Source organism: Penicillium angulare, assembly GCF_028827245.1.
Source record: "Penicillium angulare strain IBT 27051 chromosome Unknown utg000002l_segment0_segment0, whole genome shotgun sequence".
NCBI classification, from domain to species: Eukaryota; Fungi; Ascomycota; class Eurotiomycetes; order Eurotiales; family Aspergillaceae; genus Penicillium; species Penicillium angulare.
Window position 1 is genome coordinate 554,929 of NW_026623161.1, and position 20,055 is coordinate 574,983.

General features: G+C 46.8%; 10 protein-coding genes across 10 annotated transcripts; 4 read left to right on the forward strand and 6 right to left on the reverse strand.

Moving 5' to 3' along the window:
* Nucleotides 1-1,160: 1,160 nt before the first annotated feature.
* Nucleotides 1,161-1,979, reverse strand: N7478_001666 (Yae1 family protein; the record flags this gene model as incomplete). The annotated part of the gene is made up of 1 exon (XM_056917881.1): nucleotides 1,161-1,979. The coding sequence occupies one exon, from the start codon at nucleotides 1,977-1,979 to the stop codon at nucleotides 1,161-1,163; it is 819 nt and encodes a 272-aa protein (XP_056783492.1).
* Nucleotides 1,980-2,488: 509 nt separating this feature from the next.
* N7478_001667 (uncharacterized protein) lies at nucleotides 2,489-4,236 on the reverse strand (the record flags this gene model as incomplete). Its single annotated transcript, XM_056917882.1, has 4 exons — nucleotides 2,489-2,674; nucleotides 2,739-3,635; nucleotides 3,704-4,005; nucleotides 4,065-4,236. 4 exons carry the CDS (start codon nucleotides 4,234-4,236, stop codon nucleotides 2,489-2,491), a joined length of 1,557 nt encoding a protein of 518 aa, XP_056783493.1.
* Nucleotides 4,237-4,627: 391 nt separating this feature from the next.
* N7478_001668 (phytanoyl-CoA dioxygenase family protein) lies at nucleotides 4,628-5,479 on the forward strand (the record flags this gene model as incomplete). The annotated part of the gene is made up of 2 exons (XM_056917883.1): nucleotides 4,628-4,914; nucleotides 4,969-5,479. 2 exons carry the CDS (start codon nucleotides 4,628-4,630, stop codon nucleotides 5,477-5,479), a joined length of 798 nt encoding a protein of 265 aa, XP_056783494.1.
* A 1,325-nt stretch (nucleotides 5,480-6,804) lies between these two features.
* On the forward strand, nucleotides 6,805-8,050 carry N7478_001669 (fungal specific transcription factor domain-containing protein; the record flags this gene model as incomplete). Its single annotated transcript, XM_056917884.1, has 3 exons — nucleotides 6,805-6,859; nucleotides 6,912-7,746; nucleotides 7,855-8,050. 3 exons carry the CDS (start codon nucleotides 6,805-6,807, stop codon nucleotides 8,048-8,050), a joined length of 1,086 nt encoding a protein of 361 aa, XP_056783495.1.
* A 1,330-nt stretch (nucleotides 8,051-9,380) lies between these two features.
* N7478_001670 (uncharacterized protein) lies at nucleotides 9,381-9,944 on the forward strand (the record flags this gene model as incomplete). Its single annotated transcript, XM_056917885.1, has 1 exon — nucleotides 9,381-9,944. The coding sequence occupies one exon, from the start codon at nucleotides 9,381-9,383 to the stop codon at nucleotides 9,942-9,944; it is 564 nt and encodes a 187-aa protein (XP_056783496.1).
* Nucleotides 9,945-10,357: 413 nt separating this feature from the next.
* Nucleotides 10,358-12,152, reverse strand: N7478_001671 (SD08430p; the record flags this gene model as incomplete). Its single annotated transcript, XM_056917886.1, has 2 exons — nucleotides 10,358-10,706; nucleotides 10,762-12,152. The coding sequence occupies 2 exons, from the start codon at nucleotides 12,150-12,152 to the stop codon at nucleotides 10,358-10,360; spliced, it is 1,740 nt and encodes a 579-aa protein (XP_056783497.1).
* Nucleotides 12,153-13,094: 942 nt separating this feature from the next.
* On the forward strand, nucleotides 13,095-14,131 carry N7478_001672 (uncharacterized protein; the record flags this gene model as incomplete). Its single annotated transcript, XM_056917887.1, has 2 exons — nucleotides 13,095-13,176; nucleotides 13,233-14,131. 2 exons carry the CDS (start codon nucleotides 13,095-13,097, stop codon nucleotides 14,129-14,131), a joined length of 981 nt encoding a protein of 326 aa, XP_056783498.1.
* Nucleotides 14,132-14,636: 505 nt separating this feature from the next.
* On the reverse strand, nucleotides 14,637-16,282 carry N7478_001673 (uncharacterized protein; the record flags this gene model as incomplete). Its single annotated transcript, XM_056917888.1, has 2 exons — nucleotides 14,637-15,242; nucleotides 15,305-16,282. 2 exons carry the CDS (start codon nucleotides 16,280-16,282, stop codon nucleotides 14,637-14,639), a joined length of 1,584 nt encoding a protein of 527 aa, XP_056783499.1.
* Nucleotides 16,283-17,125: 843 nt separating this feature from the next.
* Nucleotides 17,126-18,043, reverse strand: N7478_001674 (putative esterase/lipase; the record flags this gene model as incomplete). Its single annotated transcript, XM_056917889.1, has 1 exon — nucleotides 17,126-18,043. One exon carries the CDS (start codon nucleotides 18,041-18,043, stop codon nucleotides 17,126-17,128), a length of 918 nt encoding a protein of 305 aa, XP_056783500.1.
* Nucleotides 18,044-18,870: 827 nt separating this feature from the next.
* N7478_001675 (CVNH domain-containing protein) lies at nucleotides 18,871-19,445 on the reverse strand (the record flags this gene model as incomplete). Its single annotated transcript, XM_056917890.1, has 3 exons — nucleotides 18,871-18,935; nucleotides 19,021-19,127; nucleotides 19,198-19,445. 3 exons carry the CDS (start codon nucleotides 19,443-19,445, stop codon nucleotides 18,871-18,873), a joined length of 420 nt encoding a protein of 139 aa, XP_056783501.1.
* Nucleotides 19,446-20,055: the final 610 nt, after the last annotated feature.

The following is a 20,055-nucleotide window of genomic DNA, read 5'->3' on the forward strand; positions in this document are numbered from 1 at the left end:
GTAGATTGATCAACCCGTAAAGCAGCAAGACCCACTACCCCGATTAGGGAATCTCTATATGTACAAAACGCCTATCCCTTGCGTCGCTAGACTTTTCAACGTCTCAACGTACTTTATTCTAGGGCTCACAATCGAGAGAGAAAATAAAGTTGCAGTAGGCAGCTAGGCAGCCTAGATTTAAATTGTTGGACGTCAAATCCTTGTAGCCCGAAATATGAAAGCTCATCGATAAGGATATCAAGGCAAATCACATTCTGCTGTCTCCATTGAATACATAAGTGCTCAGTCATATATCGGATATGCAGTCTGCAATTTAGTCAAATCAATCAGGTAGCTTAGGTAGTACCAGTTTCTACCCTCGTTATTCCTTCCCCAGGGGCTCAAAAGTCCTCTGCATCGGCGGGGCCGGTTTGCATCATATGCAAGGCTGTTCTCTCCTGGTTCCGTCGGCTGCACCTCCAACTCTTCCGCTAGACAGAACCACCACAGTGGGTTTCAGATCTATCAAAGTTTGAGTTTGCTGTAGCCTAGATCACCAGGAGTCCCGACCGGTCTACCAGGTAGCTCGAGGATGCGTATTGCCGAGGTGCAGTTTGTGTGGAATCCAAACAACGCTGTATCATATATTCCAGCTTCTCGCCCATTCTCGATCCGATCCACACGATCTGCTCTGCTCTGCTGCATTTTTTTTAGACCTGACATCTGAATTACTGTAGAGCCCAACAGTGACGCAGACACATCGTATATTGCCCGGGAAGCTCGAACTCGTCGTCTCAACACAACCCAGACAACAAACAAGTACCTCCCTGCGCAAAAGATCATGATGTTTCAGCGAAACAAAGCCGTTTTCTATAAAACATAATGATTCAGACGTCCCGGACCGGCCGCCCGCCTCGACTCCCAGGATCCTTGCAGCTGCAGCGGGTCTATCGAGGTTTTCGGTCTCATCACAGGAAAAGGTAATCGTGCAGCAGAGCGGGACGGCCAGCGGGACTGCGGCGCAGCAAAGCAGCATGGTCCACCCGTATAAGCTGCAGAGGACGTACAAAAGGACCATTCCCCATGGAAACGAGCGAGACAGCGTCTCCACAGAGCCCCATCGGAAAAGGTACGAGCAGCTCAAGGAAAACCAATTGGTCATGGATAGGGTCGTGAAAGCTTCAGCTCCGCTCACCTACAGCGCCCTTGTCTCCCTGGCTCTGGCTTTGGTTCTCCTTCTCCTTCATCTCCAATGCCTCCATGTTCTCCTCCCACCGCGGCACAGCAATTTTTTCTTCCCACTCGCTAATCACCAAATCTCCCTTCTTACGCAACTGCTCCTCAGGTTTCTCCCCTGCTTCGATGTTTTGTTGAATCTCGCCTGAATCAGTATCAACCCTCGATCCAGACGCAGGGGCAGCTTCGAAGCCCGTAAACAAAGCTTGCAAATCCAGTGCCTTCACAGAATCCTCGTAAACACGTAGCACTTTTTCCCTCCTCTCTCGACGCGTTTCCACGCTCTCCGCTTGACCATTCTCAGTTGCTGAGCTGGACGTGGTACCCCGCGCTGTGGGTTTTTTGACTACAGATGCACTGCGTTCTTCGAGGCCGCGCGTAAGCCCTTCAAGTATACCTAGGACTGTGCCAGCTCGCATACCCAGTTGTGCACCGACGGGGAAGGCCGCGTCGAACCCATCTTGGACACGCTCGCCCTTTGACACTGACACTCCATCGCGATACCCCGCTGTGACGTGTTGGCGGCGAAGAGAAGGGAGATCCGATGGCTCGACTGAGGTAGAGGTGGCGTTGGCACTTGTCGTATTGTCGGCCTGGATGTGCTCTCTGCTCTCTGGTGGTGGGGAGGAACCGAAGATGTCGTCGAGGGAATTATCGACTGCGGGGTGTCCTGTGGTGTCGTCGGTGTGGGTGGAGGTCATTGTTGTAGCTGGGGAAGCTGGAGGAGAAGGACCAGAGCTGGAGCCGGTGTGGGTGGAGGTCATGGCCTGATATGCGACAACTTGTAGATTGAACTGAGGTTGCTTGTGTCTGTCTACCTAATGTTCTTCTTGATCGTGGTGGGAGCGGAGCGATAAGATAAGAGAGAAAAAAAAGCTGTGATCTGTGGATCCTCGTTTTCATTGCTTTTGCCATGGGCTACAGCGCTAGAGCCACCCCATATGTATTAATACCCTATTTAGTAGCACACGTAACTCCAAAAACCTCACAAGCTTTTATGTTCCTATACACTACCTAGACACGATCTTACAACGGTGGATACTAGAGACCCGTGGACTCAATAGCGGAAAGATAAAACGCGGAAAACGGTAAGGAATAGAGCTTGGCTATACATAATTACAAATTGGTAACCAGATGACAGTACACTAAGGCCGAAAGTAGTAAAGCGATAATGCTCCACTGTCACAATATCGTGTCTAGACAGTGTAGTAACGGCATCTAGTACTATAACATTTTGAATAGTTATTGACCCCCCCCACCCCATATAAACAAATCACCCTTCCTGTTTGGTAGCCACTTGGCCTTTATCACAGACCATTGTATGAGTATCGGATCCAACCTCCAGACCATTAAGCGTTATGCCATCTCCACGATCGTATCCAGAACCGTCAAATAGTGCAGCTAGTTCAATTTCAGTCTTACCTTTCGTTTCGGGAAAGAAAGTAAATATGATGAGAGTCTAAATACATCATGCGTTAGTAGTTTTCATAGCTAAAATCTTCATTTGGTGGAATTGCACTCACCCCGGCAATAAGCAGGGCAAGATAAAAGATGTAATAGTAAAATCCAATCCGATCCAGTGCAATCGGGTTTACATATTGATTAATGGTCAATGCTGCCTGCGACACAGCTACCTGAATACTCAGTCCTTTAGCACGAATCGAAAATGGCAAAATTTCTGTTGGGTAACAATACAGAAGCGGATTGTTGGCCAAGTTGAAGAAGGCATCGTAGAGAAATAGAAACACGACAACAGCATAGGAGGCTCCCTTGTATCCTCTCTTGGAGTATATGGCTGAAGATATAGTGAGAGGCACGTTGGCGAAAATCATGCCGATAAATGAGGTAAGCCAGAGAGTTCGTCGGCCTATTTTATCTGCCAGCAAAGCGCCTGCCAAAGAAGAAAGCAAATTCCATATCTGTAGGCCACCATTGATACCAGTCTGCTGTGGTGTAGAGGTGATGCCGATACTGGTCAAGATAGGACTGAAATAGTATGAGATCACTCCCTGGCCATTCCAAAGCGTCAATAAAGCTACTGTAGCAACCAAAGCAATGCGGTTCCTGTTGGCTGGCGAACGGTAAAGGCTCGACCAACTATTTTGACCACAGGATTTTACACCCCTTGAAGCCTCCAGTGTCAACTGTATCTCTTCCATTTCTCGAATGACAAGTTTGGAGTGCAAATCACCGTTGCTGTGATATTTTGCAACCAAGATCTGGGCCTCTTCTACTCTGCCGCTTGCGCAAAGCCAGCGAGGAGACTCGGGCAGCCCAACAAGGACCGAAATAATCACTAAAAGGGCTGGAATACCCTGAATGAGGGATGGAATCCGCCACGACCAGCTGGTAGACATATAACCGGTCCCAAAGGTTGTCCATGCGGCGATGATGGACCCGACATACCAAAGTACGTTGAACTATAAGAACCACATCAGAACTCAGTTGATAAGAGAAGGCCAAAGAACCCCGGACATGGACGCAGTACCAAAGAGGATATTATACCGCGCATGGACGGGCGAGCTAGCTCGAACAACAACGATGGACCAGCAACGCAGGTGAAACTGATTCCAAGACCGATGAAAAACCGACCACCAATAAACATATTGGAATTTTGTGCTGCGGTCTGAATGACCGTACCGATAAACGTAATGCTTGCACCAACCAACATTCCTACTCTCCGTCCGAAATAGTCGGCAGTAGGCGAAGCTATAAAAGCACCCACAAACCCACGGACGAATACAATGGCTGTAATGAGCCCGATTCGTGAAGCATCAGGGTGACCCATATCTAACGGTTGGATGAATGTCAGTCTCTTTGACCAGAAGTCCTATAAAATAATCACGGACCTTTAACCCAAGGCGTCATGGACTGGAAACTTCCGACCACACTTTCATCATAGCCAGTGGTCATTTGCGATACAAGGATAGTAGCCTGCCATGCTAACAGCTTGCATAGACCAGTATCTTTCCACCACTTTTCAAAACGACGATCATTGATTTGTTGAGTAGGGGCAGCCATAGCAAAAGAAAATAATGTCAATCAAGAACGATTCAACACAGATACTATTCAGTCCATGTACAATTTGTGAATGATCTGGCAAATTTATATACTTTTTCAGTGCATATAAGCCAAAAATCCATTTTCCTCGCCTGGCTGTTACCTATAAGCGCAATCTCAGAGTGGTCCAAACTTTTATCAATGTCGATAAGTGGTTCAGAGTAACTCGCCCGAAGCTCGCGCGAGGTTGCTTATCTGCGGGGATTCAGCGGCCGATTCCGCCCATGAGTTGGATTAAGCTTGTACCTACAAAGATATAAATTTGAAATAACAGGGCCCCTTTTGAGAGGCAAGTGGCTAATTGCTCGCAAATTAATCACCAGTCCCAGCACCGCACAACTTTCCTGCCAATATGCCTCATCCAACGAGCCAAAACATAGTGGATGACTCCAAGGTTTATGGAGACTGGCGAGATGAACTGTTTCAAAACGGGTATGTCGTGATCAAGAATGCGATCCCAAAAAAACGATGCGATCATTACATTGAGAAGATGTTTGAATGGCTGGAGAGCTTTCCCTGGGGATTCGACAGGAATGACCGCTCGACATGGACCGACCGTCACCTACCTGATCATATCAAGGGAGGAATGTATCACGGGTACCGTGTTCAGCATGAAAGATTTATGTGGGAGGCGCGATCGTGAGTCTTTAAACTGCGAAAGATTGTTCTTGGTTCTAACAACCCTTCTTGTAGAGAGGCAGGGGTCATTGCTGCCTTCGAGAAACTCTGGGGAACAGACAAACTTCTGGTGTCATTTGATGGTCTGAACTTTGTTCTTCCCTCTGGAAAGCCTTTGCCACAGACTCAGCCGTGGCCGCATATTGACCAAAGTCCACTGAGAGAGGGAATGCAGTGTGTCCAGGGTATCTTAAACTTCGCCCCCAATAGCCCCGATGACGGTGGACTCCTTGTCATGAAGGGGTCAACGAAGCTGATGCCCGAGTTTTTCAAGTCGCATCCAAAGATCATGGAAAGGCCAACATGGGGACCTAGCGATTGGTTTGGCTTTGAAGAGGATGAAGTGAAATGGTTCGAGAAGAGAGGATGCGAGATACACAAAGTGAATGCGGATGCTGGAGATCTTATTCTCTGGGATTCTCGCACTATGCATTTCAACTGCGTTCCGTCATCTCAGAACATACGTGCCGTTATATGTGGGTATCCTTCCCAGAATCTCACTGCTTGGTTTAACCCGCATCCTTGATAGACGCATGCTATACGCCAGCTTCTTTTGCAAAGCCAGAGGTCTTGCAGCACAAAGGCAAACTATTCGATCAAAGAATTGGAACGGTACCTCTCCTATTTCCCTCTGATCATGACTGTTTACTAAATCGAGGGATTGACAGACACATTGGCCTCATGACAATCTATTCACGGAAACCAGTCATGTTGAGCGCCCTGGACAAGATGAGAAAGCCCCAAGCCGCCTATTTGAAGAACCTCTGGAGACGGATCTGATCTTGAAACTGGTTGGAAAGGTCTCTTACTAAACCCCTTCAACAAGACTAGAGTTTGCCATGTTCAAAGCACATGTAAAATTTATTCAATCCAATGATCCGAGCCATCTTGCGTGGTTTTTGTCAGGCATGCAAGCTTGAACAGCATTTGTAATAGTAATGTGAGTTGCCTCACAGCTAATGGCTATCTTCAAACCTGATAGGGCTGATAAAGTGATAAGGGGGTTTTTAAAGTTCTAGCCAATCATATTATGTAGTTGAGACCAATCACGGAAATCCAATTTTAAATAGAAAAGATTTATAAAGCGCTTTCCCCCAATTCCCCGCATTTATTGTTTTCCTTCCGCAATGTGTCATCGAGGGTGGGGAAGAGAATGGCAGGTTTGACTTCAATGGCCGGTGCAAGAAAAAGCCAGAGGGCACCAAAAGCTTGCTTCAGTTGCTCCAAACGCCGCGTCAGGTGTGACAAGAATGTCCCGTGCGGTACCTGTGTTGAACGAGGCCTTGAGAGGACATGTGCAAGAGAAATAGTGAATGTCCGGGGTAGACTAACGAGGTATGTCTGATAAGACGCCGTGTATGTGGAATTTTCTCTAATTGAACACAAATCAAGCCAAAGAGAAATGGTACCATCTTATCTGGAGTTGCAAGAAGAAAATGCGCGGCTCAAAGTGGAATTGCTCAAGTCGAAGGGGGCAAAGCTATCTAAATGGCCGTCTTCTATGCGGCCGATGCGAGAATGTCATCTTGAGAGATTAGAAGACCAAACCAACCTCCAGTGCGGCAAGAGTAATTATCGCCGCAAAGTGTGGACGAGATCAAATATTTTCCTGCCCACAAAAAGCTGCAGCAACACACTTCTACAGCATGGATTTACGTGGACCTCTTGGATTCATTTTGCCGTTCATATACAAAGATTTGAACTTGAGCACGAATCTGCTTGGTCGGGTGAGCATTTTCTTCACGGTGACACGCTTTGGCTGGCCATCTATTTTGCATTCATTGCGGTATTGAACATGAGCTAATCTCATTATGAGAGGAAGGACTGAGCTGATTTTTGAATTGTGTACAGATGAGTCTAATGTTCATGGATGAGGATGAAGCCATGAGAGCCGGAGTTCCTCTAGGTCAGATCCCATGGAAAGTCCCGTTTAGGTCATCGAGTACTAACTAAAGTAGACAATACGTCTGAGCTAATCCGTAATTGGTATGATGCAGCAATTTACTTTCTCAATGAAGCCGATTTCACACGAAACCCTGACTTTAAGACTGTACAAGCCATTGCCATTCTTCTTGGACTGGCAAAGAACGTCGGGGATTTTGATCTTGAGCCTGTCATTCAAGCGGCAGGAATACGCATTGGACAGATTTTGGGAATGGACTGCGAGCCTCCCAGAATATCGCAAGATCCTGTTATCCAAGAGATCAGCCGACGGACATGGTGGACTTTGATCATCTGTGAATGGCTTTCTATACCGACTCGTCCACCATGCATACATGAGGCAGATTTCAATGTCAGACTTCCTTTGACCCTGTCTGATGAGGAGTTAAGTACGCATTTGATCAAAGAACCAAGCATGGCAATCGAAGGACCAAGACCAGTCAATTACCACAGTGCTATGATCTCGTTAGCTTACTCCAATTATCGCTTTCGGTTGCAGATGGCTGCCACCAAAAGTCTTCAAGGTGATAATCTACTGGAAGATCTTGTTCTCACGACAGATGAAGCTTTGGCCAATATAATTTCCCAACTACCATCGCATCTTCTCGAGGCATCTGATGATCAGACAACAGCAAGCGAACAATATCCACCCTGGGTTTTATGGCAGCAAACAAATTTATCGCTGTCATTCTTGAACTATCGAATGAAAATCAACCGAGTCCTGCAACATCGATGGGCTTCTTCGTCAGATGTACTGCTTGCCAGGTCGAAGGCGATATGCTTAGATTCCGCGAACGCGATTGTATCATTGGTGAAGCAACACAAGGTTGCTCTAGCACGCCATCGTCCGTGGTAAGTCTTGAAAGGATTCGGAACTTCAAATCCCATTTCCGCGCCCATATGGTCTTTTTGGTCGACCCATGAAAATTGAACTAATCGATCATTGATTCTCAAATCCAGGGCAACAACCTCGGCTCTATTCTCAGCGGCTCTGACCCTTGCGGCGGAAGCAAAGGGTTTAGATAAGCATGCTTCAAAGGAGTATATGGATAGGATTCAAACATGTCTTACATTTTTGAAATATATCAAGGATCACAATGCTCTCGCTATCCGAGCACTGGAGGATTTGAAGGCGTTTTGTAAAGAATTGCTGTGAAGTCATGTTCAATGCTCAATCACATTTATGTATCGGGTTAAAACGCCCGCCAACCCAGCCTTCAACAAACAGGGGAGAATATCAATGGTACTATTATACCATCGGTATTTGCTGAGGGTGATGGGAGAAAATCGGGAATCCTCGAGCCTACGCCACAGAGGTAGAGCTGGTGTCGATCAGCAAAGGTTTGACTTCTCTGGATTTACGAGTCTGGATGAGATGCCTGCAACTTGAAGTCAAGTGAAACGTATGCAGGTATTGGAGTATTGAACACCGATAGCCAATGGCCAAAATGATCTGTTGGCTCTCGCATGCTATCGCTTTTGCATACATGGCGTCAAAAGTATGTCGTCGCACGGATTTTGAAAATTTGTCAGCATGCTCAGATTTGTCATCCATCACATCGTCACCCGCCTGGCATTTCAATGCCCGTGGTAATCAATCCCATGAAATCATGATGGAAACCGTAGCCAAAGCCTCTCTCTTGGATGTTGCACCCGCCAGAGCCCGTTGACAGTAAAGGAAAACCTGCAACGATTTTCGAGTTTTTTTATTTCATCTATGTTGTCAAGACTTGAATTTTGTAGATCCTGGAGGTGTTCAGTGGAAGTTAGAGAGGCCAACTGAAGAGGTGAAAGAGAATATACTATCTTTTGCAAGATTGCTGGAAGAAAAGGGGCAAATGGAAGAGAATGCCACGCAGGCGTCTTTTACCAGGCCATTCAAGACTTCATAAAAATCATAAAAAACCCATGGGGGGGGGGGGGGCAGGTCTACTGGCTCCTCTGTGGTATGGAGATCTTGTCATTATTTATAACTTAGCTTTATTACCAATTTGATGATTTACTTTTTGCACTCTCTTACAGTCTAGTTGATCTGGACTTTTTGTGTTTTGTATTTGAACTCGTCTGTTCTTATTTCGATGTGTTCTTCAAGTTTTTGCCCTGCACGCCTTGTGATGCTATCGGGTGGATCCACTTGATCCACTTGCTCATGGTTCATGGTTCACTGTATGGCAGCATGGTAGGACGAGACACTATAAGAAGTCTTGTACAGAGCATATTATGGTATTGGAATGTTTTAAATGTTCATTTCTATTGATTTTATCCGTTAATAAAATTTACCAGAGCTGGATATTCTCACACGTTAATATAACACATGACGCATACTTCGGTCGACCGGTCCAACTAACTATCCGTCAATTGAGCCCCCATCTTCTTGTGCAATTCAGTGTGAAATTATATTTAGTCCACTCCATTCCATACCTTCTTCAATTCCGAGCCCAAGGCGATCTAGTCTATTCAATCTTCACACCAAAGGCCCACCCACAATGGCCCGCCACAAACTCACATACTTCGCCATCACATCCGGCCTAACAATCTACGGCACACACCTAGGTCTAAACCATCTTGAAAAGAAATATCCCAATCAACCACTGTCAACAGGAAGCAAAGCGCTTTCAACACCAGACAAATCAACCCAACACACACCATACACAGATATCTACGCAGCCCGGATTCCGGTAGCAGCACTATTACAATCACGACATGCCAGTGCATCAGGACCACAAAACACAAACCCAAAAACAAAAGCAACACTAGAAAAAGCCTGGGCACGAGCCCTACTAAAATCATCAATTCTCAAAACCGAAGCATCATTATTCTCCCTATTAACGCAATTCAAATACACACCTGGAGATCTCGAAAAGCCACTCAAAAAAGATACACCCCTTGTACAGGGGATCATGATCATACAGCGAGAAATAGACGCAGAGCCAGACTCAAATGGTCTACTTGTCTCGTGGAAAATAGCAGACGAACCACGGATCTTCTTTGAGAAGATTGCTGGCTGGGGATATCCGTGGCGCCTTGTGTGGGGGGAAGGCATGAGATGAGTGTTTCAGAGATATTTGAGGTTGAGGGGGAGGAATTCGTGGATGTGAGGTTTGCGTCTGCACATGATTATGAGGTTTTTGGGGCGGAGGGAGGATTGAGCGAGCAGAAGATTTTGCCTGAGTGGACTAATCGGTTGCACCGGGGGTATGCGAGGTTGATTCTTGATTTTGCGGTTAGGGAGTTGCGGTGAGTTTGGCAATATGTGGACGGGTGATTGTTTGAGTATGGGTTTGATTTGATTTGTTGCGTTGCATATTACATCTCCTTGAGGAAAGTTTACTCTACTCTACTCTATATGTATAGATTCATAGATGTTGATGTCTAAGAATTTGTTTTATTCAATCTATTAAGACTATATCTGTCAAGCTATAGAATACAAGTGGAGCACACTGTGATCATCACATTTTATAGATCACTCGCGCGAACCTGCACCTGAAGTCAATCGCCAAGCACGCAGTGGTAAACTCTGAAGCTTCGTAGCAGCAGGTCTAATAAACCACACAAATGTGACAGTGCCGATGAGTACACAGATAATGTTGGTGAGGTAGTATCCATCACGTTCAACAACACAAGTGCCACCACCATTGACACATCGGTTCTTCTCTGGCTCGAGGGCACAGGAAAATGCGGCTGTAATCAGATCACCTTTCAGTGTATCGGAGGGCGGGGCAGTAGTGGGTGGAAGGCAAGTAGCTTTCGTAAAGAAGTCCACTAATTTGAGCACAAAGATGCGAGGGAATGTTCCGCCCAAATTGCAGACGCTGTGAATATGTTAGTAAAGAGATTTGAAAGAAGGTGGAATTGGATCAGACTAACGTTGCAAGGAGGGTCATGTATGTTCCGCCAATGGCTGGGTCTGCAATACGTGCGTGGAAAGCAGAAATGGCAACGAACATGACTGTGTTCATGAAAGTTGACACGACATGCTCGAGGATGATTGTCATTAGATACCAGAAGGGAACCTCTGATCCGCTAGGATAAATCATGACTGTAAATTGGGCAAAGGCTGCGGCGGCCAAGCGACCAACGAAAGCCCAGCCCCAAAGTCGCATGGCTCCATATTCAGTGGACCATTTGCCGGCATAGTAGCCTAGCATGATCTCGAAGGGGAAATCGATCAAAACGACCAATGCCATGTTATCTTGGCCAAAGCCCTTGTCCAAAAGTTTTAAGCTGGTGACGCCGTCGTTGGCCTGGAAGCCAATCTTGGCAATTAAATGAATGAGGATGATAGTTTGAATGTTCTTGAGCTTCAAGACGCTCCACATGCTCTTGTAGACATCAAGGATGCTATCACGCTCCTTGGTGCGTTCTTCTTTCTTCAGGAAAGCTAAACACACGGTAACAATGAGGTATGTCCAGCCCCAGAAACTCAAATAGGTACCAAGAGACAAGAGACCACCTTCGGCGGGGACAGCGCGGAACCAACGGTTCGCAAAGTCCTTGGAGTTGAAAGCCAGGAACACGGTGTAGGATAAGAAGTGACCAGCTGTTAAGCCAACAGTCTGGGCCGTAGAGGCATAGGATATGTTAGGAGGTGACATGAGGCTAATTGCCCAACCATCGACCGCAATGTCTTGCGTGGCGCAGAAGAGAACCAGCATGAACCACCAATATGTGAACTTCCAGACACCCGCACCACCATTGGCGCCAGCCTGGGCCATCATATCCTCAATATGTCCACCGAGGTAAATCATAGCCAGACCCGCAATGACTTGAACTGGAGTAATCCAGCTTTTACGGCGACCAAACCGTGTGCTCCACACGGCATCAACAATAGGACTCCAAAACAGCTTCAGAGAGTATGGGTACGAGGCGAGGGAGAAGATACCGATCTGGCCATATGACAGATACGGTTTTAATAGAAAGGGTACCGAGCCTGTGGCCAAGCCCATTGGTACACCTTGTAAGAAATATAAGACGCATAATAGGAGGAAATTGCGGCGATCGCTGGCGGGTAGGTTGTGGAAGCTAGTCGTCGTCTGGACGGGGGTTTGCGGGACGACTTGGGGTTCATCGTCGAGAGAGAAGTTCTCGTAAGACATTAGGCGAGCGGTTCGTTCTGCGGAGGATTCGGAGGAAGGAGTATCACGCTTGCGCATTTCAATATTATTCATGCTGCCGTTTGTATGACCGTTTTGGCCCGTAGCAACTTTGAGGCTCGGCTTAGAGCGGCGTTTAGAGAGGGTAGCGTTCTTGCGTGGCATTGAATTGTATAAGGGTCAGAAAGCCAGTTGGCAAAGTCGTGTTGGCGGAAGATGCCGATCTATTTCGAAAGGAGAAGCGAGAGAGTCTTCGAGTCGAGAATCAGGAGAAAGTAAGTAGGTTGGTGTTCGCGGCTTTGTTTTTGGATGAAAGGAAAAGGGCGAGTAATATAGGTAGGTCAATGAGGTGAGTTAAGGGCGAGATCCGCGCATGTTAGGCGGGAGAATAGAAGGGAGTAGGTGGCCGATGCATGAAGGACGAAGGGGGTTAAAAAAGAAAGGAAGTCCTCTAAGAAGAATGCATGGAGGTTGGTGGGGGAAGATCCGAAGCATAGGAAAGTTTGACCGAAGCGCGTGGAGAGGCAAGCTGGCCTCTTACTAGTTAGCCGGGGCCGGTTCTGCCTGAGGGGCGGATCTTCCTACACCATGCCTCTTTTGAGTTGCTTGGTCAGGGTCTGAAGGATCCACTCGTTCTTATCAATTTGTAATCTACGACTACAGTAGAAACAGGACTGCTAGCTATTGGGGGGTGTTTTTTTTTAGGTGGGACAGTGACACCATGCACGCGACGAGATCGGCGTGTTGGAGTTACGGAGGGACGTGTCTCGCGCATGTAATTTGGAATCCTCAGTTTGGACAACATCCGATTCCGATTGTCATTTAGTCTTGGAAATGGCGTCGAGAGAAATACGGTAGACATTCAAATTTAGAATTTTTGTACGAAAAATAAGAAGAGCGTATACCGGTCAAGTGCCAGGATTCATGTTGCTTCGACCCTGATCTGGCGTCGAGTGTAGGTATGACCACGTGACTACATACAAAGTAAACAAAACCAAATCAAACAAACAGATCAACAAAGTTGACCTACATTAACATTGAATACCTCCAACCCCTCCCACCTTACACCAACCAGAAACCAAGAGCATACAATCTCATAAATGCACCATGAATACACGCGCAAACTCTGGAACTCCAGATCCCCAAGCGGCACATATAGACAATGAAATCGCTTCAATCCGCACCGAAAGTAAGCATCCCACAGCAAAACCAAGCACAAAGATCCAACCCTAACATAACATTAAGTCCAAAACCTCAAGCGCCGAAAAAGATTCCTCTCATCCAGTCTCCTCACATCCAAAAACATCCAACCCCTCCTCAACAAACCCTTAACATCACTACACACCGAACTCTCCCCCCTCGCCGAAGCAGCAGACACACACTCCGAAACAAATCATTACAGAATCGCTTTCGGAACAACCGCATTCCCATTTAAGGATCCCTCTCCTACTGCTCCTAGTGAGAATCTGCTCGGTATCCGGATAGATGTTAGTACGCGGAATGGAAGGTTTGCGAAACCGTACTATGTCCTTTTGCGACGGGAGCGCGTGAAGGCTCAACAGGAGAAACAGTTACGGGTCCATCGACATACTATTCCGGGGTTTATATCTGTTTCGAAGCTTGAGGGGTTTTATCTTCCTTCTGCTTTTGCGGCGAGGGGGGTAGAGGTTGCGGATAGTGAGGGCAGTGATGAGGAGGCGGAGGCAGAGGCGGGGCCGTTGAAACAGAAGAGGGTTTCGGTTAGGAGGCAGGATTTAAGGGGTTTTGTACGGGAGCTGAGGCGTGAGCTTACGGCTTGGCATTTACGGTGTGATGCTGTGGAACTTTTACGTGAGAGACTTGGTTTGAGTGAGGATGAGAATTCGGATTCTGGATCTGTGGATCGATTGTCGCCGGAGAGTAAGGCGGGAATTGTATCGTTGGCTGCTACTACGTCCGAGACGCGGTATGTGCGATTAGAGTGGGAAGATGGACGTGTTGGGCGATTTAAATTGACTAATACCGGTGTTGTTGAGAGGGCGGTTATTATTGGGGATTCGGGTCGTGATAAGCAGGTTGAGGATGCGATGACTGGCTCTGGGGGGAGAATCGAGAGTTTACTGGAACGGTTGAAGAAACATGCCCCGACACCTGGATCTCCATGATTACTGTTTTGACATGCTGTCTGTTATGATTCTCATACTTGTTTGATTTGTTATACATACCCCTTTGCAATATGAGCGAGTTCAAGTTTTAGTTCCATTTCGAGTTAATTAATATGATAAGCAATAATTTACATTCAATACCTAATCTATAGAGCCATATTATGCTGTTAATGCAAATGCATCAAATGCTATGCACATCAAACAAAGAGCCGCCGCAATGCGAAGTATGGACATGCTGAATTCAATAACAGCAGAAAAACAATCAGACAAAAAAGAGAGAGAAAGAAGATGATTACAAGAAGGGTAAGGGGGCATCAAGTCAATAGAAAGTAGCCAATTTGCAAGGGTATAGCATCACCACAATGGATGCAGATCAAGCCAAGCAATGCAGAAAGCAAATATTAGACAGGGTATACATGGTACATGACAAATCATAGACCACTTATTAAATGACCAAGGGTCACGTTTCTTCTGGTCCAAGAACAAAGAAGAATGAAGGACTCGCTCAAATGCGATTCTCCGGCTCAGGTCCCTCCTCAATGCAGAACGAAATAGGAGGTAAAGGACCATACAGATGTCCATTTTTATCCTCCAATTGACGACGTAAGATGGCTTCTTCAAGATTCCATCTGCGTCGAAGCAAAGTCTTCTTTTTCTCCAATGCATCTATAAGCGAACTTTCTTCTTTGCGATGATCAGCCTGCAAAGCAGCAATAGCCTTGCTATTTTTTTCAGAGACGTCGTCTAATTCGGTTTCCATTCGATCAATGGCTTCTTGGAGCCTCTTCTCTTGTCGTTCGCGAAGGACCTTGATGCGGGCTTCGTGGAGCGCATCCATGGTTTCATGATCATGGTATTGTTGCTCTAGTTGTTCGAGTTGTTGTCGTGTGATCCGACGCGCTGGGGTGGGTGATTCAGGTACTGGGATTAAGGAGTCGGATGATGGATCTGCGGTTGCTGCAGGGGATGGCGGGGGGCTTGCATTCCGGAAGTAGCCTTCCATGTGCTTGATGCGGGTGCGAGAATTTATCTTTTCGCGATCAAATTCTCTTTGTTGATCCATTTCTACTGCAAGTTGGCGCTCTTCCATGCGGATTGCATCGACATCGTTCTATTGCATGAAGTTAATATGGAATACGGAGACAGGTAAAGCGAGAAATGGGGTTAGCTTACCTTTTCGCGTTTTTCATCCTCCGCGCGCCGGTGTTCAGACTGTGCTTCAGAGATCGCTGCTTGATGTCGGCGTCGGAGTATACCGAGTGCCGCATCTTGGAATGCCATGTGTCGACACTTCTCCATCTTGTGTCGGCTGAGCATCTCGCCCAGTTCAGGATCCTCCAGCGTTCTCTTCACTGCATCCTCGTCGTAGGTAGGGATCTCGATTTTCGGAAGAGACTCCGTCGTACTAATACTACTGGTGTATACAGCATGACTAGTCGGCGCCTCTCGCGGCTTCTCTAGAAAGATCTGCCCGTCGCCTTCCTCTCCTCTAGATACACTAACTCGTGCATTGGGCGGTAACATAGCGAACGAAGGAGCTCGCTTTTTGCGGAAATGGATCCGTCCAATCGCCGACTTCAAACTACTCCGTCGCTTCTCTTTCTCCTTCTCCTTCTTATCAGCCGGGGGTGTAACGAACATCGAGTTCCGATTCCCCTTCACACCCAGTCCATCCTGAAGTCCCAGCCCCGCATTAATATTGCGACTCTCACTAGAACAGAAGGAAGTCGGTCTAGTTGACCACGAAGCTAGCGATCGCGTACTACCCGGCTTTGCGCGTTCAGAACCAAACGTGATATGCGATAGTGAAGATCTAACCTGATCAAGCGGGGAGGGAGAAAGAGACGGCGAAGCAGGTTCTAACGAAAGCGAGGGTGTGATGGAGCCGTCGCAAGCCGAGTTTCGATCCGTAGATGATCCAGACGATAATGCCGGCGAAGAGAGATCGATCATTCCATTGGCGATTGTGGCGGCCAGCGGCGCTGAAGCGTTGATCTCCGGAATCTTTAGACCGAGCTGTCGCGCCTCGTCGGAAAGCTGTTGCGCCCGCGCTTGTTCGGCTTCCGTCGAGGATACCTGGAGTACCTCTGTTCGATATTTCTCCTCATCCAGGACTGGAGTAGGCGTTGTTGGTTGTTCTTGTTGATCCATCTTATATATTGGTGGCGATGACGCCTAGCCGGCTGGCGCGCATTGACCGTGGACGTGAGGGGCGGATATTTTTCGAAGAGCGCAGTGCAGTGCAGTGCAGCGCTTCACGGGAAGGAAATGAGTGGACTCGCCCACGCGAGGTCTTCGTCGGTGGACGAGATGGAGGGCCAGAGGGACAGCATTCGCCGTTTGGGCACGGATTAAGTATAGAGGGGCTTGGATTGGGCGGGAGACCTTGAAGTGGGTTGAACGGTGAGTGAAACGGAAACAGGGAAGAAAAAAGCAACAATATGTGTAAGGACAGGCGCGAAATTGTAGGGATTCTCTTGAACCAGTGGGTTAAAGGGGAGTTAGGAAGAGACGAAGAACTGCCCACTTTTAATTAATTATCAGCTTGACCGATCACGGTTTTTTTTTCTTTATTTTTTTACTTTAAAATGAAATGAAACCCCCAATAACCCACTGGGGCGACCCTGATGCAATCTGCCCACTTGGCACATGTGGTTTATGGGGCTAATACTTTCGGCCCGTCTCAAGCTTGAGACAAAAAAAATCCTGCAGAGACAGACTATTCTGAATACGTTCTCTCCTATTCTCTTGAATTACCCAACTAGGGCTTAGGGTTGTTTTAGAGGAGCCGCGGTCCAAAAGCTGTGAGCCATGGAATTCAATAAGATGGGTCAGGTCAGGCACACGCGGCAAGCGGAGACGGTGGAGGAGGAGAATAGGGGGTTGATCATGGAAAGTACGGAATACGGCGTAGCGGAGTAAATAAATGAAGAAATAAAAATATATATACAAAAAATAGTATAGACGGAACATAAATGCGGCAATTCAAATGTTTCAAGACTCGTTCAACATCTCCACTGCCAACCGATAAGCCTGCTCTTTGGCTTCAACCTCATGCTGCGGGGAACTCGACCTCGTGGACTTGTCCCACCCATGAGCACAACCAACCATGCGCCGACAGACCACATGCCGACCCTCTAACTTCGATAGCTGCGCTGCTAATTCCTCCCCCTCAGGCGCAAGAGTATCCCCATCAGCCGTGATCATAAGAACCCGTCGCGGGAACCGTTCCACCTGCGCAAAGCGAGGGGAAATGCGCGGGTCACGATGATCAACACCCACAGGGATGTAGCAACGATTAAACAAGCTAGCAATAAATGGAGGAATCTTCTTTTTCTCCTGTGCATTAGGAGCAACCTTGTTACCTGTACCGGGACTCAGATCAGTCACGGGGTAAAAAGCGATCAGCGACCGAAAAGTCTCTTCGGGAAACAGATTGGCCGAAGCGGCCAGAACGAGGTTTGCACCTGCACTGAATCCAGAAAGAGAGACACGCGCGAGGTCGAACTCATCCGGACGCCCGAGGACATAGTTGATTGCATCCTGCACATCGTTCAATGCGGCGGGGAAAGGGTGCTCGGGCGCCAGCCGATATGGAACATCGAGAACAGTGTATTTCCTGCCCGTGTTCGTTTCGTTGGCTATGTGACGGCAGTAATCGTCGTCTTCGCCATGCTGAGGAAGTAAAAATCCACTACCATGGAAGTTGATCAAGACTGGTGATGGGGTTGAATTTGAGGATGGTGTGCGGTAGATGTGAACTTTAATGCTTCGTCCAGCATCGCGGGATGGAATATGACGTATTTCGTCAGGATGGGGGTTAATACCCCCACGAACAACGTAGCCGAGAACAAGGACAATGCCTCGTAGAATAGCTGCGAGGCATCTGTCGATACAATATTGGATGGACATTTTGGGCGTGAGGTGGAGTTGTAAAGGTTAAAGGAAAGCTGGACCGAGGCAGGCGAGTTGAAAATGGAACCGCATGTAGATCTAAACCCACCAAGTGCTAGTGCGTCCAAACTGCCACTAGTTTATACTCAATTATTTAAAAAGGGAGGTTGGCAAAAGTATAATTCATCTTGGGTTTGGCATTAGAATAAGATACTGTAGTACTTTAGTGTGGATGTTGCACCTAAGCCCTGGGATGAAAAATAGTGGATAAATTTTGGCGATTTCAAATCAGTACGGAGAATTCGGCAGACCTATGGATTAGGTGCAGAGTCTATGTACATCTTAACTCGCGGTAATAGGTGATCGAACAGCTTAATTAAGCATAGAATTTATCAATGTGATCTGCTGCAGGGAATGATAGCTATGGTACGACTCGAGCTGCGTAGCATTAAAAGAAATCCGTGGCAATATATGAAGATCACATTCCGGGTCAAGGTTTACCACGGCTCATATGGATGCCACGCCCTGTGGCTCTAAACATGCTTTGTCTGATTCCTGTCTATATTCAACCACCGCTATTAATTCTGTTTGTCTGATGTCAATTCCATGGTACATATTTGACCATAGGATTTCAAGTTTATACTATATTGAAAACAGGTCAAGTTAAACTTCCCAGCCCTTGCCAAGGGTCAAAATTTTCATATTCCGATATACATTTTTAGTCTAAGAATCAAAGACAACCGTGCAAATACTATTTTGACTACCTAATTGCATATCCAGCTGCAATGTTGTGCATTAAGCTGTGTATATGAAGTTGAGGAGCTCAGATTGGAAATCTCCGACCCTCAGCCCTCGTTAACACAAGCGTTGTAGCAACACATTAAACCGTTGGCGTTACCAATATAGTTATCTGGTAACATCCATATATAGTCAGAAACCATCGCTCAAGCCCTTGAAAATTATTTCCAAGAAAAAAAAAGGTAGTTCGAACTTACTTGTGTCGATTGAAGTCGAAACATATGCCCCAGCGCCATTGCCACATGAAGCTTTGAGAACAGTGCCACTCAACGACACATCTTTGCACGACGCACCGAAAGCACCGCTACAAAAACACCATATTAGCACTGTGCATCATTACAAATTAAATGAAATGCTGTTTCATTGTATCTTACTTCTTCATAGCAACAAGTTTTCCGCCCGAGTTGCCAAAGCATGATCCAAGATTGATTTGCGAGTCGACTTTATAAATGCCGCTGTTTTCCCGGCAATTTGCGAGGAGCGTATAATAGGTCGTCTGACGACCGGGGTCTGTAAAGTAGATGCTATTGCAACTTGCTGCGTATCCTGAGTTGGCGGCCACTTCAAGTGACAGGGAGCCCAGAAGCACTAGCTTGATTGCGGAAAGGGTGCCGAACTTCATGATTGTTGAATTTGAAAGAGATCAGGAGACTTGGATGTTGGATGCAGAGAAGTCTCAGACAAGAAATCAATAGTTTGAGGAACTGGAGCCACTTTTATAACCCATCTCTCGGGTAATTCAATGTCTAGAATGATGAATCTAATCTAAAGACGAGGGGAAGAAAAGCCACAATGTAACATTTAAATACAACTTTGATCATTGAGATCGAGTAACTGGACCTGCATAGTATGAGATAGTAAACGGAGTGAGCTCCGGATATACTGAATCCATATCTCGGAGACTCGGCTAGATTGACTAACTGTGAGTTGGACCCGGGGGCCATCTGTGTTAGGCTTGGTGAAAGGGGCCGCCAATGCTCTAAAGAGTCGCTTCAGACATAGCGTGCACTAGAATCGAGACAATAAGCCCTAGCGAAGCTTTAGCTTGGCTACTAACGATTCCTTCCTTCGTATTTTAGCTTATCTGGATTGCTTCCACGCTCAATAGTAGGTGGGGAAAAAGTCGAATATGCCTCGAATATGTGCAGTGGAAAGGAAAGTCTGTAGAAAGTATTGATAGAAAATTGACAAGACAGGTTACAATAAACACATGATATCTGCTATGGTGTTCC